Raw genomic sequence first — 20,328 nt, forward strand, 5'->3', positions numbered from 1 at the left:
CTCAGAGTTACATCTGGATTCATGATCAAGATTGTGTTTGTCCCTGTAGCAACCCAAAATAAGGGCAGGCAAAATGGTGACAAGCAAAGACCCATGCAAATATTATTTTAAAAAATGAAGCTGTAAAAGACTTTTCCCTGTACAGCTTAGTGCAGATGTGTGTCTGAGTGTGACGCAACAGCAAAACCACTAATACTGACAAACACAGCAGAAAGTGAACACCACAGTCAGTACACAATATGCAGCATCACTGAATTGAAAGAGGTTTAGGGGCTCAAGGCTGAGGGAGAGACTTGCAACTCAGCAAAGGACCTGCTTCCTGTTGGTTGGTTCTTGTTGGATTCCCACAAATAGGATAACATGTGGTTCTCTGAATTAACTGGTCTGTACCAGAAAAGTATGTGATTCCATCATCATCATCTCCTCCTGATGAAAATAAATTTAAGGATCTTGAAAAACCACTAACTGGTCAAAAAGGGATAGAGATTGTTACACGTTTCTCATGCTTCTGTTACTGTGTTCAATTCACTCCAAAAACAAGGGATTAAGGGCTATACTCAAAAAGTACTGTCAAAATCAGTAAGTTTAAAAAATAAAAGCCAGGGGGCGCAGGATCCAGTTGATTTTGAGAAACACAGGTTTACATGTCCCAGTTTCTTGGTGTTCAGACAAAATTAGCCCTGGAATGAAGAGTGGCTTAAAAAAGTTGAATCTAGGTAACACTGAGTCAACACTACAGCTGTGCTAGACAGAAGTTCTTAGAGATTAGCTACTTGTTCATGTTCTTCTGCCATTATTTAAGGTACCTCTTCTCACATTGCCAGTTTGGCCCATGTCCTGAGATCTTTTTGGAGTCAAAATTAGGAATGAAGCAAAGGAGCCTGGCTGAGAAAAATCAACCGTGCTTGACAGGTAGGCTGTTGTAAGCACATAAATTAGCTGTTCTCTCTGTATTCATTCACTCCTCATTGATTAAAACCAGTAATTTTTCACCTGGTTCTCTGCCATGTGAAAGCCTATAGTTTGCAGAGCCTGGATGACTGACCCTCCATGGTTTTCTCACTCTGCAAACCCTTATACTCTGTAAGTGTTGTGTAACATACATATTAAGAACTCTGGAACACTTGGCCATCCTAGGTGATTTGCTGTTGCCTCACTAAAATCCTGCCTTATTTTACAGTTCTATCAGAAACAAGTTTACCAATTTAGGAGCTACCTTTGCCCCAGGAAGCCCAAAACCTGGTTCTCCAATAGGTCCAGCAAGACCAGGTAACCCAATGTCACCCTGCAATGAAGAAAATACATACTCTAGTTATGTATTTTATTAAACACCAATCACAGACTGTGGTTTTGGATTTCTGTTACACAATTTATATATATATATATATATATACACACATGTAATGTAATAGATAATTATATTTACTGCTATTGCAAGCATTAAACACCAAAAGAAGAAGAAAGACAAGTATTTTGATATCCAAGGTTATCCAAAAAAAAGAAGTGAACATAGGTAGGCCACACCTCAAGCTGGCATACAGTTAATACCAGGGCATGGTGGTAACTAGACTGGATACAGCCTATAACTCTGTTCATAGAAAAGAAGAAGTTTTAGGTGACCTCATAAGGCTGAAATTATTTACGTGAATAATAGCATGGCCTACTTAAGTTTTCACCCTGTGTTTATAAGCACTAGGAGTTGGAGTGTGCATGTTACCTTTGGTCCAGGCACAGCTCTTCCGGGAGGGCCTGGCATTCCAAGACGTCCTGGCACACCAGGCTCTCCCTGCAGTGAAGGAAGGAGAGCGAAAAATGTGTTTTTCTGAAAGTGAGCATGAGCATCTCATAGAGAAAACATTTATGCAACAATTTATAATATTCCATTAAAATTCTGATAGAATTTCTAATATTTTGTTCTATGTGGAGTGAAATCTAACGATTTGAAGAACTGATAACTAGCATAGTTCTGATTTCTCAATAGAAATGAGATTCTTCTCAGTTGCTGAACAAATATATGTTATTAGAAATCCCTTTCTTAATGTTTTGAGACTTGGTCTAGCACATCCAGCACTCAAGACTTCCTGCCCAGCTGTGTAGGTATACTGAAAACATGTATATTTTTCTGTTAGATTTTTTAAAATGGTCTTTTCAGTGTACTTTTTTACCCCTTATTTTTCCTCTTATGTGGAAATACACACTCTTGAGTGTATAAATAGCAAAAGACTTAATAAGAAACTGGAGGCAAAAACTGGAGTAGTCCTTCTCTTACTTTCAGTGAGTACAGAGTGTTTGAATAGACTCCAAATCCATAAAAGAATATCAGCCATGAGGTAGTGTAAGGGTAAATAAAATACTGTCACATTTGTATATGCCATACATTACACTATCTTCCCAAATATTTCTGCATTAAAATACCAGTATTAGTGTCCCTTAACTTTTTCCAAACTGACAGGGAAGCAATATGGTAAATGCAAAGTTTTTTTTAAAAACCACTTCTAGATGTTTATAGGGATCATGGTGTGTCTTGCTAAGAGAAGCCTTAGCTGAACTTATTTTTTTTCCCCAATTATTTTTTAAGCAAGTTCATTCCAGGACAGTTGTTTTTGAGTTCTAGAACAAAGCAGAGCTTTGGGGGCTATTTTATACACAGAACAGTGGCAATAAACCTACTTTAGCTCCAGCAGGTCCAGGCACACCTGTTGGTCCTGTTAATCCACGTATTCCTCTCTGACCTTGATCTCCCTACAAAAATGGAGAAGACAGGTCACACATGCCAAATAATATTAAAAACGTGTTAACTGGAATTAATTTTAAATACCAGTGAAAGATAATGAAGTTCTGTCTGTGATCAATTGACCACAATGCCTTCTCTGATACATCAGCTTATACTTCTGGACAGAAAAATCTAAGAAGACATAGTGTAAAGTTTATAAAGGGATAACATCTATTTAAACATATTATTTGGCTGTAATAATTTCAACAAAAATTAAACAGCTATGGGTCCAGAATAATCCTGAAAAATTTCCAGTACAGTAATCGATTTTATTGCTGCATCATGTCATCCACATGTATTCCCTACCAAAGTAATCTGAAAACAAGTGGATGCCTTGATTTTCCTTCCTACACTGTTTTTTTAGCCCTTCCAACTTCTTGCAATTGTAATGCTTAATATATTTATTTCTCTTCTATTGTGACATTTAATCATTTAATCTCTGCATGTTTTGTCCAATGTCTTGGACAATTATTTGAGCAATTTCCAGTGTCTTTATTTCACAGAATACAGATGATGATATAAGAAACCAGAATTACATTTTCATCTCTGTGAATCAGTACAAGAGCCAGAACTTAAAAGACTGACGCAGTTGTTCCTACTAAGAGAAGCAGTATTCTCAGTTAGCTCTTTGTGGACTTCTTGGACCAGATACTACCACAGATACTAGAAATTGTGAGCCACTGAACTGTCATTTCCAAGGAAATTAATGTAAAAGATGTCCTGGGTGATCTTTTATTAACTTTTCTATTTAAAAAGTTGTTTTATGCTGAGGCTGAAATAAGCTCTGCCGTTAACCACTTTCAGAAGCACTCATTAACCTATTCCTTGAGTTATGTTTTTTCATTACTTAAAATAGACCAAAAAAGAGAGGGCTTTGACAAACCTGTTCCTGGAACATTACAGTTTTGAATGTCACCTTTAGTAAGAAATTCTCACCTTTTCCCCCTGTATTCCAATCCCTGGAGCACCTTCAGGACCTCTAAGACCAGGTAACCCTGGTTCACCCTTAAATAGGAAAATCAAAACAGTGTTTCAGAGTACTGCATAGACATCGTGCTAGATCAATTCTGCATTCAATTGGATAAGCTCATTAAAATCATAGACCTTTTAGAGTCAATAGCAAAACTACCACTGAGGTCAGTGGCCCCAGGATTTTCTTCCCATATTCAGAAGCAACCATTGTAAAACTGTGGGTAGAATGCCTAAAGCAGCATGGTTCCTAGCGATGGTTGAACACTTTAAGTATATGGAGTTTCTGATTGTAGGAAAATTCTATAATCAGAAGGCTACAAAAGGTTGTCTGTAGCCATTTTAGTGGTTTCCCTTCTGAGTTGCAGGGCAATTGGCAGATTAAAAAAAAAGCCAACAACTGTAAACAAGATAAGACACCCTTCCACCTAAAAAAAAACAGAAGAAAAAGAAAAGTTTGCCCTGATAAACTATGTTTGTAAGAGAATTTTTTCACTGAAAAATGTGTTACTTTTCTTCTTGTCCATGAACACTCTCTCTTCTAGGTTTGGGTATCAGCACAGGGAGAACAGTAGGAATGCTTGGAGTGAAGCAGGTATGCTGCAGACAGGTATGAACCAACCTTTTGTCCAGGTGCTCCATCTTCTCCTGGAAGACCAGGCAGACCTGCCAGTCCTGAAGGGCCTGGCTCACCCTGACATCAATAAAAAGTAAGTCTTTCTATTAAATGCAGACTTGGTATTATTCTTTCTCTGAATCAAGGAAATCTATTTTTTAAAGTTTACTAAACTCTATACATATTTACAGCAAACATTTATACATATGAACTCAAATCTTGCTGTTTTTTAAAGACAGCTCTCATGTATCTGGAAGTATCCTACCATCTGATTGAACTGTGCATTTTATCTATGCAATTAATATTACTAGCTATTAATCCTTCAGCTCATTCTTAAAAGTAATGCTATCATTTCATTAAGTGGCAATATTTGAAGTAAATATCAGATAGAGCCAACAGTGACATGATGATTGACAACTTGCTGGTGAGTATCAGTGCAAATCTATTAATGGCTGTGGAATTGTCATTGGCCTGTCAAGAGCCTGACCTGGTTTTAGATGAAATGGGAACATATGGGGTCAAATGGTTTCACTCAGCATTACCACATTTTATGAAATTAAAGAAAGAAATTGAATAATTTCTCTCCTTTTCCAGCCTCTGTCCCAAATTCCTAACAAACAAGAGCAAAACCAGGACAGCCCTATGCTTTTCCACTATCACAAAAGTAATTTTTCATCTATTCCCATATTTTACGTTAATCTGACTGTTAATGACATAGGGACTAGTTAATATCTTGGTCACTTTAGCACTAATGTAATCTGATTACAGCTTCCTCTCCTCTAAGCAAGTGTGCTTTCTGTCTAGTAGTACAGGTTGTTTCCCATATGGAAGTGTAAGGATGTAGCTGCTGCTCTGTTTACATCCTATCCTGTGTGACAAGAGAAGGAGCTGCACAACAACCACTGTTCAGTGTTTTTATTCACCAACTCTGGCTATAGCTTAGCCTATGCTGGGGACTGCAAGTTCTGACAACTATTTAATATTCTGGATGGTTTTCTGGACAGAGCTGTACATGAGCTGTATGCAACACTGACTTGAGCATGGGCCAGACATGTAGAAATTTTCAGACACAATAAATCTTACTACTTGTGCAGAACTGGTGCATTTAAAATGTTCCTATTTCTGGATGTTATTGAAAGTCCGTGTTAAAAATTTTAAAGACTAAGAATTTAAATTTTATTTCTAAACCTATTTTTAAATGCCTACAGAAAGGATACTGAGGAAACACAAATTTCAAATCCAAATAAATAAATAAATAATAAAAAATAATCCCTCTATTAACAGTGTACCTTAGAACCAGGCTCTCCGATACCTCTTTCTCCTGGCACTCCAGTCTCTCCTGGCAAGCCTTGTTCACCCTTAGGTACAAATAATTTTTTAACAGCAATATCATGGAAAAATATAAAAGCATATTCTTGGTTGCTTATATTTAAAGAAAGATTATCGTGATACTGTCCTTAGTATGATGTGTTAAACACTTGGTCACAAAGACTGGGAATCTGCAGTATGTTTTCAGCTGTCACCAAAAAGTTGCTGTTGGAATGTTTAATGCTATCAGTCTACAATTTTATGACCCTCTGCATGTTTCCTGCAAAAGTAGCTGATATTTCAGGAGCATATCTGACATCCACAGACAATTCACCCTTCTCTTTTTTTTACCAGTGGTAAAGCATATTCCTGCACAATCATTTAAAATTTAAGAGGTGATCACTGATACTGCAAAATTCTTTACCTGGCATGGACCTTTGGCTCAGTTACACCTCTAGTTCCTTTATACTATGCTTTAATAGCCTTCAGTCATTCAGAACTTTATTTGTCACCTTGTTCAGAAAACCTATTTAAATCTCCATTCTGAATACTTAAAGGGTGATGTCTTTCATTAACGGTTCTTTATTTTGCAAATCAGTCAAGGCTAAATTATTCTGAGAGTTTTCATTCAGCAAAGAGCAAAGGTACTCTTCATTATACATTGGACCATTCTTAACTGCTAGATACAGTAAATACACAAAGTCAGGTGAGATAACAGGCAGCAGAAGTAACAAGGAAGGCAGACATTTTTTCTGGAATGGAAACAGTACAGTGAGGATAAAAGATCATACTGAAATGTTGGTGGTGTTCTGTGTTAAGTATAACTACTTTTCAGAATTGATTTGCTGCACCTGCACCTGATATGACGAAACTGCAAGTTCAGGGCAGACAACCCTTTCCATGGAAATCTATCAGACAAAGTGCAGTTCACTGTCTGATATGTAGTACCTCAAAGGTTCTGTGGTGAGCCAAGCCAAAACCTAAACAGATATCTATGGCAGTGGTTTATCAAGGCTTTTCAGTGGGGTAGGATCTTCTGTATGGTTTGATTATATTAATAAAGAAAATAATTTCCTGCAGACATGTCAATACTTAGATTGGTGTTCAGCACTTTAAAAAGCATAAAGATAGAGATAGACCATTTCTTAACTAGGAAACAACAGTAAAAACAGCACAGTAGCTTTTACTTCAGAAAATTCCCTCACCTTTGGTCCAGGTACTCCCTGTCCTGGTAGCCCTCTAGAGCCGGGTGGTCCTTTTGGGCCCTCCACTCCCTGAAAAGTTTAGTTAAGTAATTATTAAAAATAAAATATTCTCTGTTTCTACACATTTAAGTGTGGGGTGAGGGAGAAATGAAAAACACACCTTCTCTCCTTGAATTCCAATTCCAGGCAATCCAATTGGCCCAGGTAAACCAGGAGGACCAAATTCACCCTGGCAAACAAAGTACAATTGCTTAGTTGTGTAAAGATACAGAGCAATCTGGGAGAGCTCCTGTGCTAGTACATGTTGGCTTAACGTCTATTGAAGTCAGTGAATCTAGGGATCTGACCTTTTACCTTTCATATGTATGCATTTATTCCCTGCTGGTTCAGTTGCAAAGAACTGCTAGTCTCTTTCCCCCCTTTCTAAACCTTAACTTTCCCTCAGAATCAGGTGCTCTTTTGTAACACTTCCTATTTTAATATGAAGAGATGTTAAAATAGGTTGGGAGAGTTTATTTGGCATAAATCTTTCTAAAAAATACCTTATTATCCAGGGTCTGTTGTGGGTTCTTTGTCTTATTACACCCTTTGTAGTGAGTATCAATCCTGTATTCCCTGTATTACATAGATTTATTGGCACTTTATTAATCCCCTGGTGTATTTACTGCTCACCTTTTCACCTTTTATGCTGATGCCTGGAAGTCCACGAGGGCCTTTTGGTCCATCAAAACCACGGTCTCCCTACATGAAAAAATAATAGGTTGTTAACTGTAGAAACACACAGCTGTTCTCTCCGAAGTAACCTGAAACACTGTTTGCTCTGTCCTCATGAAAACCAAAATGAGAACCAGAAAGTAGCTCCTAGATCTGTTTTCCAGGATACTGAAGAAATCATCTTTTCAAATGAGCTGCTCTATGGTTTGAAATTACTGATGAAAGAGCTGAACAAGCTTCTTTTTATCTTTCTGCCCACCTTGATTGTTTAAGATCCTGTCCTGCTTCCCCTTAAATCAATGGCAAAACCACAACAGATTCAAAAGTCAGTAGGACTGAGTAATGAGACTAACTGAAAGCTGAATTCTGCTTATTTGTCTCATGGGTTAACCTCGTTAAAGTGTGGCAATGGGGATCTGGGTCTCACTAAGAATTTTGCCAGAATAAAGACCAAACTGTATTGTTGTAAAAGTCTATTATAAATGTCATTGTCTTTCTCAATGTTTATTTACAAACCAGTGGTCTCAGGGGAAATGCAGGTTACTAATAAGGACACAAATACTGTGCCTTCTTGTACTTCTGTTAGTAAAACATGTAGAGACAGATCATTAGCTTGTGTAAATTGTCACAGAATCACCCAAGGCAATAAAGTTAGGCCCCAGACAGGTCTTTTCTCTCCCTGGTAACCAATTCCATGATTTGAACTTTGAAACACATTATATGGATTTCTGTTTAAAATAACATTCTTCACTCCTGATGCTTTAGAACACCTGCCCTCATTTTCCTTTTTACTGAACTGTGAGCTTATAGTAAAAACATTCTGAAGAAAGCAACTGTAGAATTTGCTTAGATTAACAATTCACCTGTTTAAAATGTGTTTAAAACCAGAGAGCTGACATACTTGGCAGCTGTGAATAGCATCAGAGATATGTATAGACACCGTTGACACATACTTGGCTCCAGGTCAGACTTGGCAGTCAATAGTAGTACATTTTTTATAGAATCAAGAGTTTCAATAATGCTGGCAGAAGTCCACTTTAATTATTTTATTCTGTCTATTTTATTTTATTTTATTCTGTCAATTGCTCAATGGTTTTGGTTAGATTATGCATTCTTCTGTTCTTGTTCCCACTGTGCATTGTTCCTGTGCTTTACTTACAATTTGTAGTGTTTCTTCCTACATGAATGGGTATTTCAGTGGCAATGAAGTGATTTCTAAATGCATTTTCTTAAAATTATTTTTTGTTTGTTTTCATGCATGAAATCTGCTAAGAAAATACAATACAAGCCATAAACTTGATAGATAATTTTTATAATTCATCATAAAATACATACTGGAAGTTTGAAGATATTATGCTAGCCATAGTAAAATTTAAGCAAATTATTGTTCTACAGTATTGCACTAAGCAAAAAACCTAAGATTTTTAGTAAAGGGACAGTTGGGGCCTAAATCTGTGAAACAATTTTTTGTTTTCCCAGCCAAAACTGACTTGGTGCATGCATAAAAATGAGTGAATCAGTTACTCATTTTAGCTTATGTACAAGCTGTGTCACTTTGTTATTGTAACCAAAGGTCAAAGTGACAGCTGAGCCTGGGAGTTGGTTTTCAGTGGGCAGCAAAAGGAGCTAGCAGTGAGGCTCATGAGTTCATCCAACTCCAAGGTGCAACTACTACTGTTGTTACTTCCACTGAATCTGAAAATTAGTAACAGCAGCTTTCTTTTCCCATAAACTGAATTCAGACTTCTGGTAAAATGCATAAACCAGCAGCTGAGGTATTTAAGTTTAGAAGCCTGTCTTTAGTGACAGCAAAGATTTCTATATATAAGGATTTAGAAAAAAGCAACAACAAAAAGCTACATTTTTTATCTAGGAATCACTTTTATACTATGTTACTTAAAGCCAGATGGTTGAGGCTCCTTTAAGATTATAGCTGAAATTCTTTCCAGGCTTAGATCCCCCAAATCTAGCATCAGGTGAATTAAATATTGGCTTTACAGGCCCCAAAAAGCTAGCTGTGCCTAGAAGTCATGTTTGGACCAACTGAATTCTGTGAAAATATATTGAGTTAATTGATGCCAAATTTTCATATTAAGTTACAAGCTTCTTTCTCAGGTTTCCATCTCTGCTATGGACTTGTTTTGGCATGCGCTTATTTAATGGTGCTGCTCTGGTCTTAAAATGCTTTAACTGCTGTACCTTTGCTCCTGGAAGCCCTTCTCCTGGTGAACCTCTTTCTCCTTGAACACCTTGTGGTCCCTGAGGCCCCTGTTAATATAAGTTTAAAATAGCCTAGAATATGTATTAATCATTCAAATCAACAGCAGCATGTTCTATGACATTGTTGGTTTTAAGCACGTCTTTAAATATTGGTGTAGTTATAACCTGTTAAAAATAATACAGTAATGCGATACAGTAAGTGATGAGCATTCTGGCCTGCAGCAATAACAAGGCAGACAGTTTTACTTTTCTGGTTACTTGCAAATCACAGGCTATGTAGCTGAAATTCCTATTCCTTATACTTTTGAAACTTTAAACTTTAGTTTGGTTTAAAAATTGTTACTAATCCTTATTAATATATCAATAGAATCATGAGAGATGGGGGAAGCAGGTTAAAGACAATGCAGAAGAGTACTGAAGAAGCTATAGAGAGATTTGACTGTAGTTGGTGAAGAGAATAATAGCATGCCTGTCTCTTTTTGAAAGTAGATCTGATAGGAGCACAAGGGGCAAGTAGGACAACTAAAACCTTTCACTAAATGCAAGTGCCAAACCTGTGCATATTAAGCCCGCTTCACAGCGTATTCCTGCATCTGTTTTTTTTCCCCTCTGATTTATTCCTTGAGATTAAAAACACATCACAGAATGCTGGTACCTTTTGCTCTGCATAGCCTGAATGTGCTTCTGCTTCTTCAGCATAGAGCTTTAGAATTATGCCTAGTTTTTTGGTAAAGATAATAGCACTGCATTCAGCCATAAAAAGAAAACTCTTTTGAAGCTAATACACTTTGAAGTAAATTTTAAAAATTTAATATAATTTTTAAAATCAGAATCTCTTGGAACACCAGTACAGCTGCTGTGGCTAACAAAGACGCACATCATAAGCACCTCTTCCCTGACAAAGTAGCTCTTCCTCTGTGCTGTTACTGAAGAGACTGAGGAAGCACTACTGCTCCACTTAGACTGACTCTCACCACTGGCCTTATTAGTAATGCTCTTTTCTTTGGGCTCTTCAATGAGAACTCACTCCTCTCCAATAGCGTATTTTCAAGCAGGTTTGAGATCAGTCAGTTCTGTTACCAAACCATCTTTCTGTTTTTCATGGGAGCACCTCCTTTGAAATGATTATTACAAACATTTCCTTGTCAGTGGGGAAGAGCTACTTGAGAAAAAAACCTGCACAAAATTTCCCTTGTGGTTGCACTAAGGGTCTTTCATCCAGGTAATGAGAAATTAATTTGAGCCTGCTGTATTGTAAATAGCTCAGTAAATGGTGCTGACAATTTAAAAAAAAGCTACCATAAAATTGGTGTACTGATTTTCTGATTTACCACAAAGAGGTTGAATTTACAACTAGCAGGAGTAGGAAGGGAAGGAAAAGAAGGAAAAGACTCCAGAGGCAAGCCTACTATAAATTCTGAAAGTAAAATGTTTTTTTTATTTCTCCCTCTGTTACCTCCAGTAAAGGGAATACTGGTCAAATTGTTTCATGGAACCACTTACGCAGTTTGGATGTCTTTGTGGAGGTTGTTTAGGTATGACTATTTCTAATGTTACAGTGGTTGAAATAGGAGTCTCTCCCTCAAAGCCACACTGATGTTAATGTTCTAAAGATAGCAAAAAGCAGTCAGCTTCGAAGTTACTACATGTGGACTTGAATCTATCAGGGGACAGATCTATTTAAATATTTCTGTCTTTTTGCATAAGGTGTTATTTTTTCATAGCTGTTTAGGAGACTAAGGTAATTAGAAAAGTTAAGGAATTGGAAACATTTCCATTTTATTGAGGGAAATGAAAGTCAGACAATATAGTATATATGAGAGAGAACTAGTGGAAGAAAGAAAAGAGATGGTATCATTTAACACACACATATCCTTTTTTACAGGGAAGCACTGAGAATTTTTCCTTTCTGTCCTGCTTCCCTCTCACCAAATAAAAAATAGACATACCATAAGTCCTGGCTCACCAACTCCAGGTGGGCCTACAGGGCCTGGTCTTCCTGTCAAACCGGTGTCACCCTTCAAACAAAGATGCATTTTGAAAATGCCTGATTTAGGGATTTGTATGTGTGCAGCATATAACAACTCATCAGACATTCTGTGCTTGAAATACTTGATGTAGGAGAATACAGGAATGGCAGAGAAAATGTGAGTGTCCCCAGTCATACAGCATGCAGGGCCCAACAGGCACTGAACTGGCGCAGTGCCACAGCATTAGGGGATAGCCCCAGTTCTGCATTTGAGAGAAGGCAATCTTGAACCTAAATGGTTAATTATTCCCATCATATTCCTACTACACTATGTATCACTTATTGTCCTTTTCCAAGAAGTCAGCATTTCTATCATAGTGCTTCTGTTTTCTTTATGCCAGTTATCCAAACCAACAAGCCTGTTTTTCACAGGATAATTTTTGTTTAAGACTAGGTATGCATTTTTTTTTAGCCTTACACTGCTTGGATTGAGTTAAGACAACTGTAAGAACTACTGTAAAAAAGTTCTTTAAAGTACATACTTAAAATGTACTTCTTTTTTTTTTTTTTTACCTCCAAACAGTTTTGATCAACACACAAAATACCTTTCCAGTACCATAAAAACATCATTTAGAGACTTGAAGTTTCTCATGTACCAGCAAGTATATTATCTCAGCTGTTTCAGTCTTCATTCTTATCCTATAATACATATCATATAGAAGATGAGAGGTGCTTGTACCTTTGGACCTGGCAGTCCTATTCCAGTCTCTCCAGGCAAGCCAGGTGGCCCAGGGAGACCTCTTTCACCCTTTTCAAAGAATGAAAAAGAAACAATTCTGCTTAAAATGTTTTGTTTCATGTGGGATATAAGAGTTTTGACACTCAAAAGCTCTGTGCCTCACTGTTGGCCAGCAGGCACTCTAAATGTGGTGCGAAGGAGATATCAAAAGAGATACTGTCCTTCATAAACTTATTTACAAGTTTTTCTCCACAGTATTCCTTTCAAGAACCCATTACCCTTGGCTGAATTATTCAGTTTAAGGATTTTCTGAGAAGCAAAGTGTAACTGTGGCCTTAATGAAGTTAAAACAGTTCCCATATTGTCTATAACACCCAGTGGTATTTACATCTTCCATTAGACTACAATGATGTCAATTCATCACAGAACCACAGAATAAATATCAGTATACCTGGAATTTACAATGGAGTGAGAAGAAAACCCAGCAAATCTTAAAGATTTAATAAATGTAAATCATATTTTTCAAACAAACAAACAAACAATATTTTATGTTTACAGAGGGGACTGTATCTTGCAGTGAAACACTGGGTGACTTCTGTGGCCCACCTTCAGAGGGCCCATTGCACCACTGCAAGCCTGTTTCCTGAACTTTACTCATCCTTGTGACTTCAAGGTATCTTCTGCTGAGCATCAGTAAACAGTGGGACTACTAATTTTGAGATATAGAATTCTTCCTGAGAATGTACAGTTTCAAGAGAAGAGTTTGTTTGAGATCCCAAACAGAATTCCTGCTTGGCACTTAGGGGGAGAAAAAAAATAAACTGAAAACTGAAGAAATGCAATGCTTACTGCTGCTAAGTGATACTCTGTGATGCTGCCATAATTTTAACTGTTTGTGAGAAAAGACTGGAGTGTGATTTGGACCTGAATCTAATACAAAGAGCAAATGAAGGCCTTTCTTAGGAACCCTGTAGAGTACAAAGAGTATATGATTTGCTAGCAATGTCACATTAAACTGTATCTCCTACACAAAGGGTATGGGGTATAAAGATAAAAGCATTGTTGTGAGGCTGTAATAATACCTTTTAACATTAAGAAATAGAAGAAATAATGCAGTTCTTGCCTTTGATCCTTGCAGGCCTTCAGGCCCTTGATCTCCAGATTGTCCTTGTGGACCCTATTAAAACAGGAGTGGTTTTAATGAGATTTTTAGGCTTTCAGAACAATGGTAGCTTGAAAAACAATCTCTGATTTGCTGTAGTCTGCATGAAAATATGAGTTACAAACATTTCAGAACTGAAGCTTTTCTTTCTCATGCATGTATAGATTCAGCTACTTAATTCAGTTGGAGCTGGGACTGGTAGTTGCGGGACAGAACTTGGCTCTCCCTTTATCTGAATACAGTTAAAGGCAATCTGCAGTCAAGATTTCCTGAAACAGCTATCATTTGAAACAGCTAAGTTTCTTGGCCTTCAGTCCAGGAGTATTGGGATGAAAAGAGACTGAAGTGTTTACATATACTTCTGTGAGACAATGAAATAGTTAAGACACTGAATGGGAAATGAGTGGTTTTGGTTTTTATGGAACCGTATTTGCTGTGATCTTTGAGACTGAATCAATTATAAGGGTGATTTATTTGTGTAGACTGCTCCTCCAAATTCTTGTTAGTTTTGCTGTTTAAGAGATAGATTTTGGATGCCTTGAACTCAGTGACTCAAAGATTCCATGGCAGTTGTGGTATGATATTATTTCAGAGGTTTTGCTCCCAGGAAACCAGGTACTGTTGTTTTTACAGTTTTGGTGTTTGTTTGTTTGGGTTTTTTTTTACCTGTAGCCCTCTTGTTCCTCTGGGGCCTACCGGACCTTCAGGACCCTGAAAGGCAAGTGAAAGAAGGATACATTTATGTGTAGATTTTGTAAAAAAGACTTCTAAGTAACTTTTTGCTAAGGTATCTGTCCTGGTTTTGGCTGGGATAGAGTTAATTTTCTTCTCAGTAGCTGGTGCAGTGCTGTGTTTTGTATTTAGTATGAGAATAATGTTGATAACACACTGATGTTTTACGTACTGTTTTAAGTAATGTTTATACTAAATCAAAGACTTTTCAGTTTCTCAGGCCCTGCCAGCAGAGGGGCTAGAGGGGCACAAGAAATCGGGAGGGGACACAGCCAGGACAGCTGACCCCAACTAGCGAAGGGATATTGCATACCATGGAACGTCATGCTCAGTATATAAACTGGGGGGAGTTGGCTGGGGCAGGCTGATCAGTGCTCGGGGACTAGCTGGGCATCAGTCAGCGGGTGGTGAGCGGTTGTACTGTGCATCACTTGGGGTTTTTTTTCCTTTTGGGTTTTATTCCCATGTGCCCCCCCCCCCCCTTATTACAATTGCTATTGTTATTATTGGTTTTATTATTATATTTTATTTTATTTAAATTAAAATCTTAAATTCCTCTTAATCTCAACCCGTGAATATTTCCTTTTTCCTGATTCTCCTCCCCATCCCACTGGTGGGTAATGGGGAATGAATGAGCAGTTGTGTGGTACTTCATTGCCAGCTGGGGTTAAACCATGACAGTATCTTATTTAGATATCTTTATATTAAAATAAAAATAAAACCAAGAGAAACTCATCAGCCAGCAAGTATTGAATGAATATTTTTTAAATGGACTGTGGTAATCAGAATACAGAGTAAGAATGAACAGAGTTAATTATCAAGGACTAGTAATCCAGGATTAAACTCTTTATTTAATTTAAAATATTCACAGCAATTACACACCAAACCTTGAAGACTGGTATTAGAAACCTTGAGTTCATTTTCACCTCTCATTTCCTTTGCTTACTGTTTTAAGCCTTCTGCCTCTGTTAAAGTCAGATAAAGAGTTTTACCATTGTTATAAACAGACTTAGGCTTGGGCCTTGAGAGGAATCACATGAAAATACAGGAGCTGAGAAAGTTACTGAAAGTGGTATCCTTGATCACTTCATTTTTAAAATGGTGAGTTGTTAAATTTCCCTCAGCCTTAGATTTAATATTTGCTTTAAATGTATCACTATGTTTTTTTTCTGTTTTTTAACGATGTTTCCTGAAAGCGTAACAACTTTGTGGGTACTTACTCTGTCTCCTTTTATGCCTGGGATTCCACATTCACCTCTTTCACCCTAGAACAGAACAGGAATACATATTTATGAGGTGCATTGCACATATCATCCTTATTCTTTGGGTGCTTTGATTGAAAACCTAAATGTTATTCTATTCATGACATATTACAGCAATTGTGCCTTAAGATAATTTGGGAAGGGACACATCTATTAGAGCTTGTGCAGCAGCTGGTAAAATGATGTTATTGTTCATTACTAGTATTTATAAGGAATATAGTACTATACATAATAAATAATAATAACATCAAATATCTATATGTAAGCAGAAGTTCTGACTAAAAGTAGTACCTTCTCTCCTTTATATCCAGATTTCCCCTGGGAAAATAAAAAAGCAAAGCAGGTTGTGAGGATATATAACCCAAATGTAAGAATGTGAGTATTGGCACTATTCACATTCTACTCTCTCTAGAAAAACAGCATTTCAGACTATAATGAACAATTAGGTAGAAAAGGTGATCTCTGATAAACATGGCAATATGACTCTGAAAACTGCATCTACGGTCATGGTAGATGCTGTTGTATGTGTGAACAAATCTCATGAAACTGTCATTTTTGACTGGGATTTTGATGATGTAAAAGCAGATCAACTAGAGTTCGTATTTCCATCTTAGTGAGAAACACGCTAAAGTAAGAAAGCATGAAAAAAGTCACTAACTAAAAAGGATGTACTGAATAAATAAGAAAATACAGAGTGAGTCATATGTGAATGAATTCAGAGTTAAGCACTAAGAGCCTGACCCTGCTGTTACTTCCTATACATATTTCATTAAGCTTTTTCATTGCTATTACACACTGGATCCTTTATTTGCCAAGTGGAAAGTTTAAACTAACCCATAAAGATGCAAGTGGAGTGTCAATTTCTGTAATGTTCTTAGATTATCATACCAGAGCTTTTCACACTTTTAAGAGGGACTATGTATTATTAGAGAGTAATTTCTAGATCACTCTTAGAAGGAATTATTCCCTTTCTTTAAGGAATGATAATGTTTTCAGTTCTTCTAGTGTTAATGAATCATTAGGTGGTAAACCAGATATGAAATCTGCTATTATAATTAAAAACAAACAAACAAACAAACAAACACAACAAACAAAACGGTGTTTTTGCCTTGAACGAACACTGCTCATTGGAGAAGAAAGGAAAAAAATCTTTTTTTACCTCTATTCCATCTCGTCCTGGGATTCCATTAAGACCTGGCTCCCCCTATGAATAAACCAGCATCAAGATCAGTGAAATCATAAGAAGATAGTATTGACCTGATTATCTGAATAGATATCTCAGTGTAATACAGGAAGCATACAAGATCCCTCTTTTTATACTCTGATGATTTTATGCGTTAGATATGATTTTAATTTGTAAAGAATCTTAGTCTTTACTACAGTAAAAGGGGTAGGTGAAGTTTAAGAAATTCACACGTAGAAAGTACATGGGCATGATTAGGATAGTCATTCCATATTAATGAAATACCAAATCTTTCTCCTAAATCTGAAAAATCACATCACCTTTGCTCCTTTCAGGCCTGGAGCTCCATCATCCCCGGTGCGACCCTTTTTACCCTGAAAACAACAAAATACAATTCTTATAATATACATTAGTCAAATAATTTTATTTTACAATATATACACCTTTTATATATAATTAGGGTATTTGCTTCCTATAGATTCATTTTTTAAAATCTGCATTTTCTATAACCTTGAAATTGAATTTCTGGGAGCAGCATGACCAACTCAATAGGCAGCCATTTTTCTTTTTCGTCTGTTGTAAACAGAAATTGTTCAGGTCTCCTCTGAAGAAAAGAGGTGATCAGATGTTTCTGTGGCTACCTAGCCTGCCAAGTGCCAAGTTTTGTTTTCTTTTGAACTCTTTGAGGTGTATGCTTTTAAGAGCTACTTGTACTCTCCAAGTAAAGGCATTGAATAATAACCCAAACAAAACTGCTGTCTGCACACAAGAGGCTAAATTTTCAATTTACTGTGCAGGATAAAACTGGTGTGTATTTCTGTTTATGCATGTATAGGATGTTCAGGTGAAAAAGATAAGGATGGGCAGATGTCTAGGGCTCTGTTTGACACTGTCCCTTCACCTTAAGTAAGGGCTATAACATACTATGGTGCTTTAGTTCAAAGCATTCAACTCCAAGAGTTTTTTTTAAAACTTAAACCCTGCAGTCTGGATCACCAAACCTTGTATGAAGCAATCCCCTAGATTTGGTTAGGGGTTCTAGTCGTCAGACTAGTCTGAAAGAAGTCCGGTCTATTTTACCCTCTTTACAAGTCTGTTATCTCAGTTATTCCTAATGATTCAGCTTCTTGATCTCTCTCTTGCTTTTAGAGAGCTTTTCAGATATTAATGTTTGATTTGGGGCTAGTTAGATGGTGTCTGATGGTAAGAGATGAATTACTGTTCCACACAGGAAAGTTGCTCCTTCCTGCCCTTTAAACTGCTGTGGCTAAAAGGAGAGCCTCACCACATCACACTGTTCTTTTTTTCAGAGGGAGCATCTCATGGCATTCTCAGGTCTCTCTGGTATGACATTAGCATGCAAAATAACTTTGGAGGACTATATATTGAACCTTGAACTTCTGCTGTCTCAGGATTTGGGTTCAAATAATTTCCTAAAAAAATCCAACAATGAAATAAATATGGATTTATACTGTATATCAGTTATTTGAGAAATGACAGCTACTTACAGCTGGGCCAGGAAGGCCTCTTTCGCCCTTCTCACAGTTACATGTAGCAGCCTGGGAACACTTTAAATGAAAATAGTCCAAATCAGCACATTTTAAAAGAAGAGACAGAAAACACATGGACATTACTTTTAAGTTACTGTATGGCTAGTCTGAGTATACCAGTAATGACCAGAAGCCAGTTATATTTACATGTTTTATGGAAATCTTTTAACTGTCAGTTTAGTACTTGTCAGGAATGTGGCCTCCTATACTCCACTCAAAAATCCTTATCATTCCTACTCTTGAAATTTCAATCATCTTGATAATGGCTTTACCTCCAAGCTTTTCACAAGGCTGGTTTATTGATATGCTGTGTTTATCATTGCAAATTTGTTTTAATCACTAGTCACTGTAGAGATAGCCAAGACAATGAGGTAAGAAAACATCTTCATCCTACTAGTGAAGACCACTTCACTATACGTAGGATAGATCACAGTTTAGCTCTAGTGTGATCTATAAACAAAAAATGTTATAGATGAAGACTTTAATCCAATTAATGCAATCCATTATAATAGTTTCTAATCTTTCTTTTTCTTCTGTCATCTCTACCAATATGTGTCCTCGTCAGACATCATTGTGGTATGTAGTTATGTGAGTTTTAGGATCTTTTTTAAACTTTAAACCATTACATAACATAAAATTATTACAGATACTGGGTTATTTTTGGAGAAGGAATAAGGACTATTGGGTTGGGTTTTTTTTGTTTTATTATTTATTAAACCTCCACTCAGCTTGGAGATGTCTAAAAGTGAAGGTTTTAAATATAAAGCTTATCTGAATATCCCAATTAGTAACAATATATCCTCCAAGGGTAACATTGAATGTCTTACTACTTCAGGATTTATTTTGACAGAGAAAAATCAACATGCCAGTGGAAATGAGTGAAAAATAAAATTCTTCAAGTTTTACAGACCCTTATTTAGCAGTCTCCTTGAGCTGCTCATCAGAACAGTCTTTGCCTGAGACAACTGTACCTTAAGCAGGACTAACATCTTTAAAAGGAAAGCTAACTTAATTTCCCCCAAAATGGCAGTGAGACCTACTAATGCCTGCAGTCTGGGTGACACAGTATGGACAAACTGGGAAAGTGCAATGATGGAGCTTTGAGTTCCTTTCCTTTTTTATACTCTGTTCCATGGGAAGAGCATTAAGGGCTATAACTGCACCCGATTAAGCCCTGTGTCATGTTTCTTACTTACTGAGTCTGTTGAATGATGTGCCAAGACATATCAGCAAATTCTTGCTAACCTGAATACTCACACGTTGTTCTTTTTCAACTTTGAAAATAAGGAGGGAAAGTAAATGATACTAGGATAGCAAATTAAAGCTCTGTCCTGCAAATACAAAAGCATGTTTTACTTGAAGGCAGTTCCATTAAACTCAATATTTAACCAACTTCCTAGCAATTTTCTTGAATTATGTTTCCATATAATTGTAAATGTCTGTAATAAGTAGTAGTTCTGTACAGAAAAAAACCCCAAAAACTTACCTCTTCCTCAGACAGGTCTTTCTGTAAAGACAGATATTCAAAACAACATTAGGAACTTAAATCCAGCTCTGCAGGAAGGACACTGAAAGATGTTAAAATAAATTGCTTCACCAGCTAGTTAATTGAAGTATGCAATTAACATACTAACAATTAAGTTTTAATTTCTGAGAAACATTCTAGCAATCTCCACATTCCAAAAAAGTTTAAATCATTTAAATTCTTATTACAGATTGTAGTAAGACTGCACAAATCACTGACTCTCCTTGTCCAGCCATAATTTGCTAAAATTACAATGGTAAACAGAGCTAAACAATATAGTTAACTAGGTATATGGGAACAACACACCCAGACACTACGCTGTTTCCGAAGTGGGAAATGGCAGCAGTAGGAGTGAGTGATGCGTACTCTGCACTTGAGAAGCTCTTCTATGCATACTGTTA

The 20,328-nt window shown here is 36.8% G+C and overlaps 1 protein-coding gene across 1 annotated transcript in view; it reads right to left on the minus strand.

Moving 5' to 3' along the window:
* The window catches only part of LOC101913887 (collagen alpha-1(XXVIII) chain-like), a 34,240-nt gene that overhangs the window by 11,123 nt on the left and 2,789 nt on the right, over positions 1 to 20,328 (minus strand). The window contains exons 3-22 of the mRNA XM_027786364.2: positions 19,889 to 19,909; positions 18,361 to 18,420; positions 17,173 to 17,226; positions 16,829 to 16,873; positions 15,961 to 15,987; positions 15,628 to 15,672; positions 14,342 to 14,386; positions 13,637 to 13,690; positions 12,514 to 12,582; positions 11,755 to 11,823; positions 9,785 to 9,853; positions 7,544 to 7,612; positions 7,032 to 7,100; positions 6,872 to 6,940; positions 5,648 to 5,716; positions 4,365 to 4,436; positions 3,710 to 3,778; positions 2,671 to 2,742; positions 1,718 to 1,786; positions 1,217 to 1,285 (exon numbers count right to left, since the gene is read on the minus strand). Of these exons, the coding sequence (XP_027642165.2) occupies positions 1,217 to 1,285; positions 1,718 to 1,786; positions 2,671 to 2,742; positions 3,710 to 3,778; positions 4,365 to 4,436; positions 5,648 to 5,716; positions 6,872 to 6,940; positions 7,032 to 7,100; positions 7,544 to 7,612; positions 9,785 to 9,853; positions 11,755 to 11,823; positions 12,514 to 12,582; positions 13,637 to 13,690; positions 14,342 to 14,386; positions 15,628 to 15,672; positions 15,961 to 15,987; positions 16,829 to 16,873; positions 17,173 to 17,226; positions 18,361 to 18,420; positions 19,889 to 19,909 (1,185 nt within the window). The remainder of the gene's footprint in view (positions 1 to 1,216; positions 1,286 to 1,717; positions 1,787 to 2,670; positions 2,743 to 3,709; positions 3,779 to 4,364; positions 4,437 to 5,647; positions 5,717 to 6,871; positions 6,941 to 7,031; positions 7,101 to 7,543; positions 7,613 to 9,784; positions 9,854 to 11,754; positions 11,824 to 12,513; positions 12,583 to 13,636; positions 13,691 to 14,341; positions 14,387 to 15,627; positions 15,673 to 15,960; positions 15,988 to 16,828; positions 16,874 to 17,172; positions 17,227 to 18,360; positions 18,421 to 19,888; positions 19,910 to 20,328) is intronic.

This window comes from Falco peregrinus, chromosome 8, assembly GCF_023634155.1.
Source record: "Falco peregrinus isolate bFalPer1 chromosome 8, bFalPer1.pri, whole genome shotgun sequence".
Lineage (NCBI taxonomy): Eukaryota > Metazoa > Chordata > Aves > Falconiformes > Falconidae > Falco > Falco peregrinus.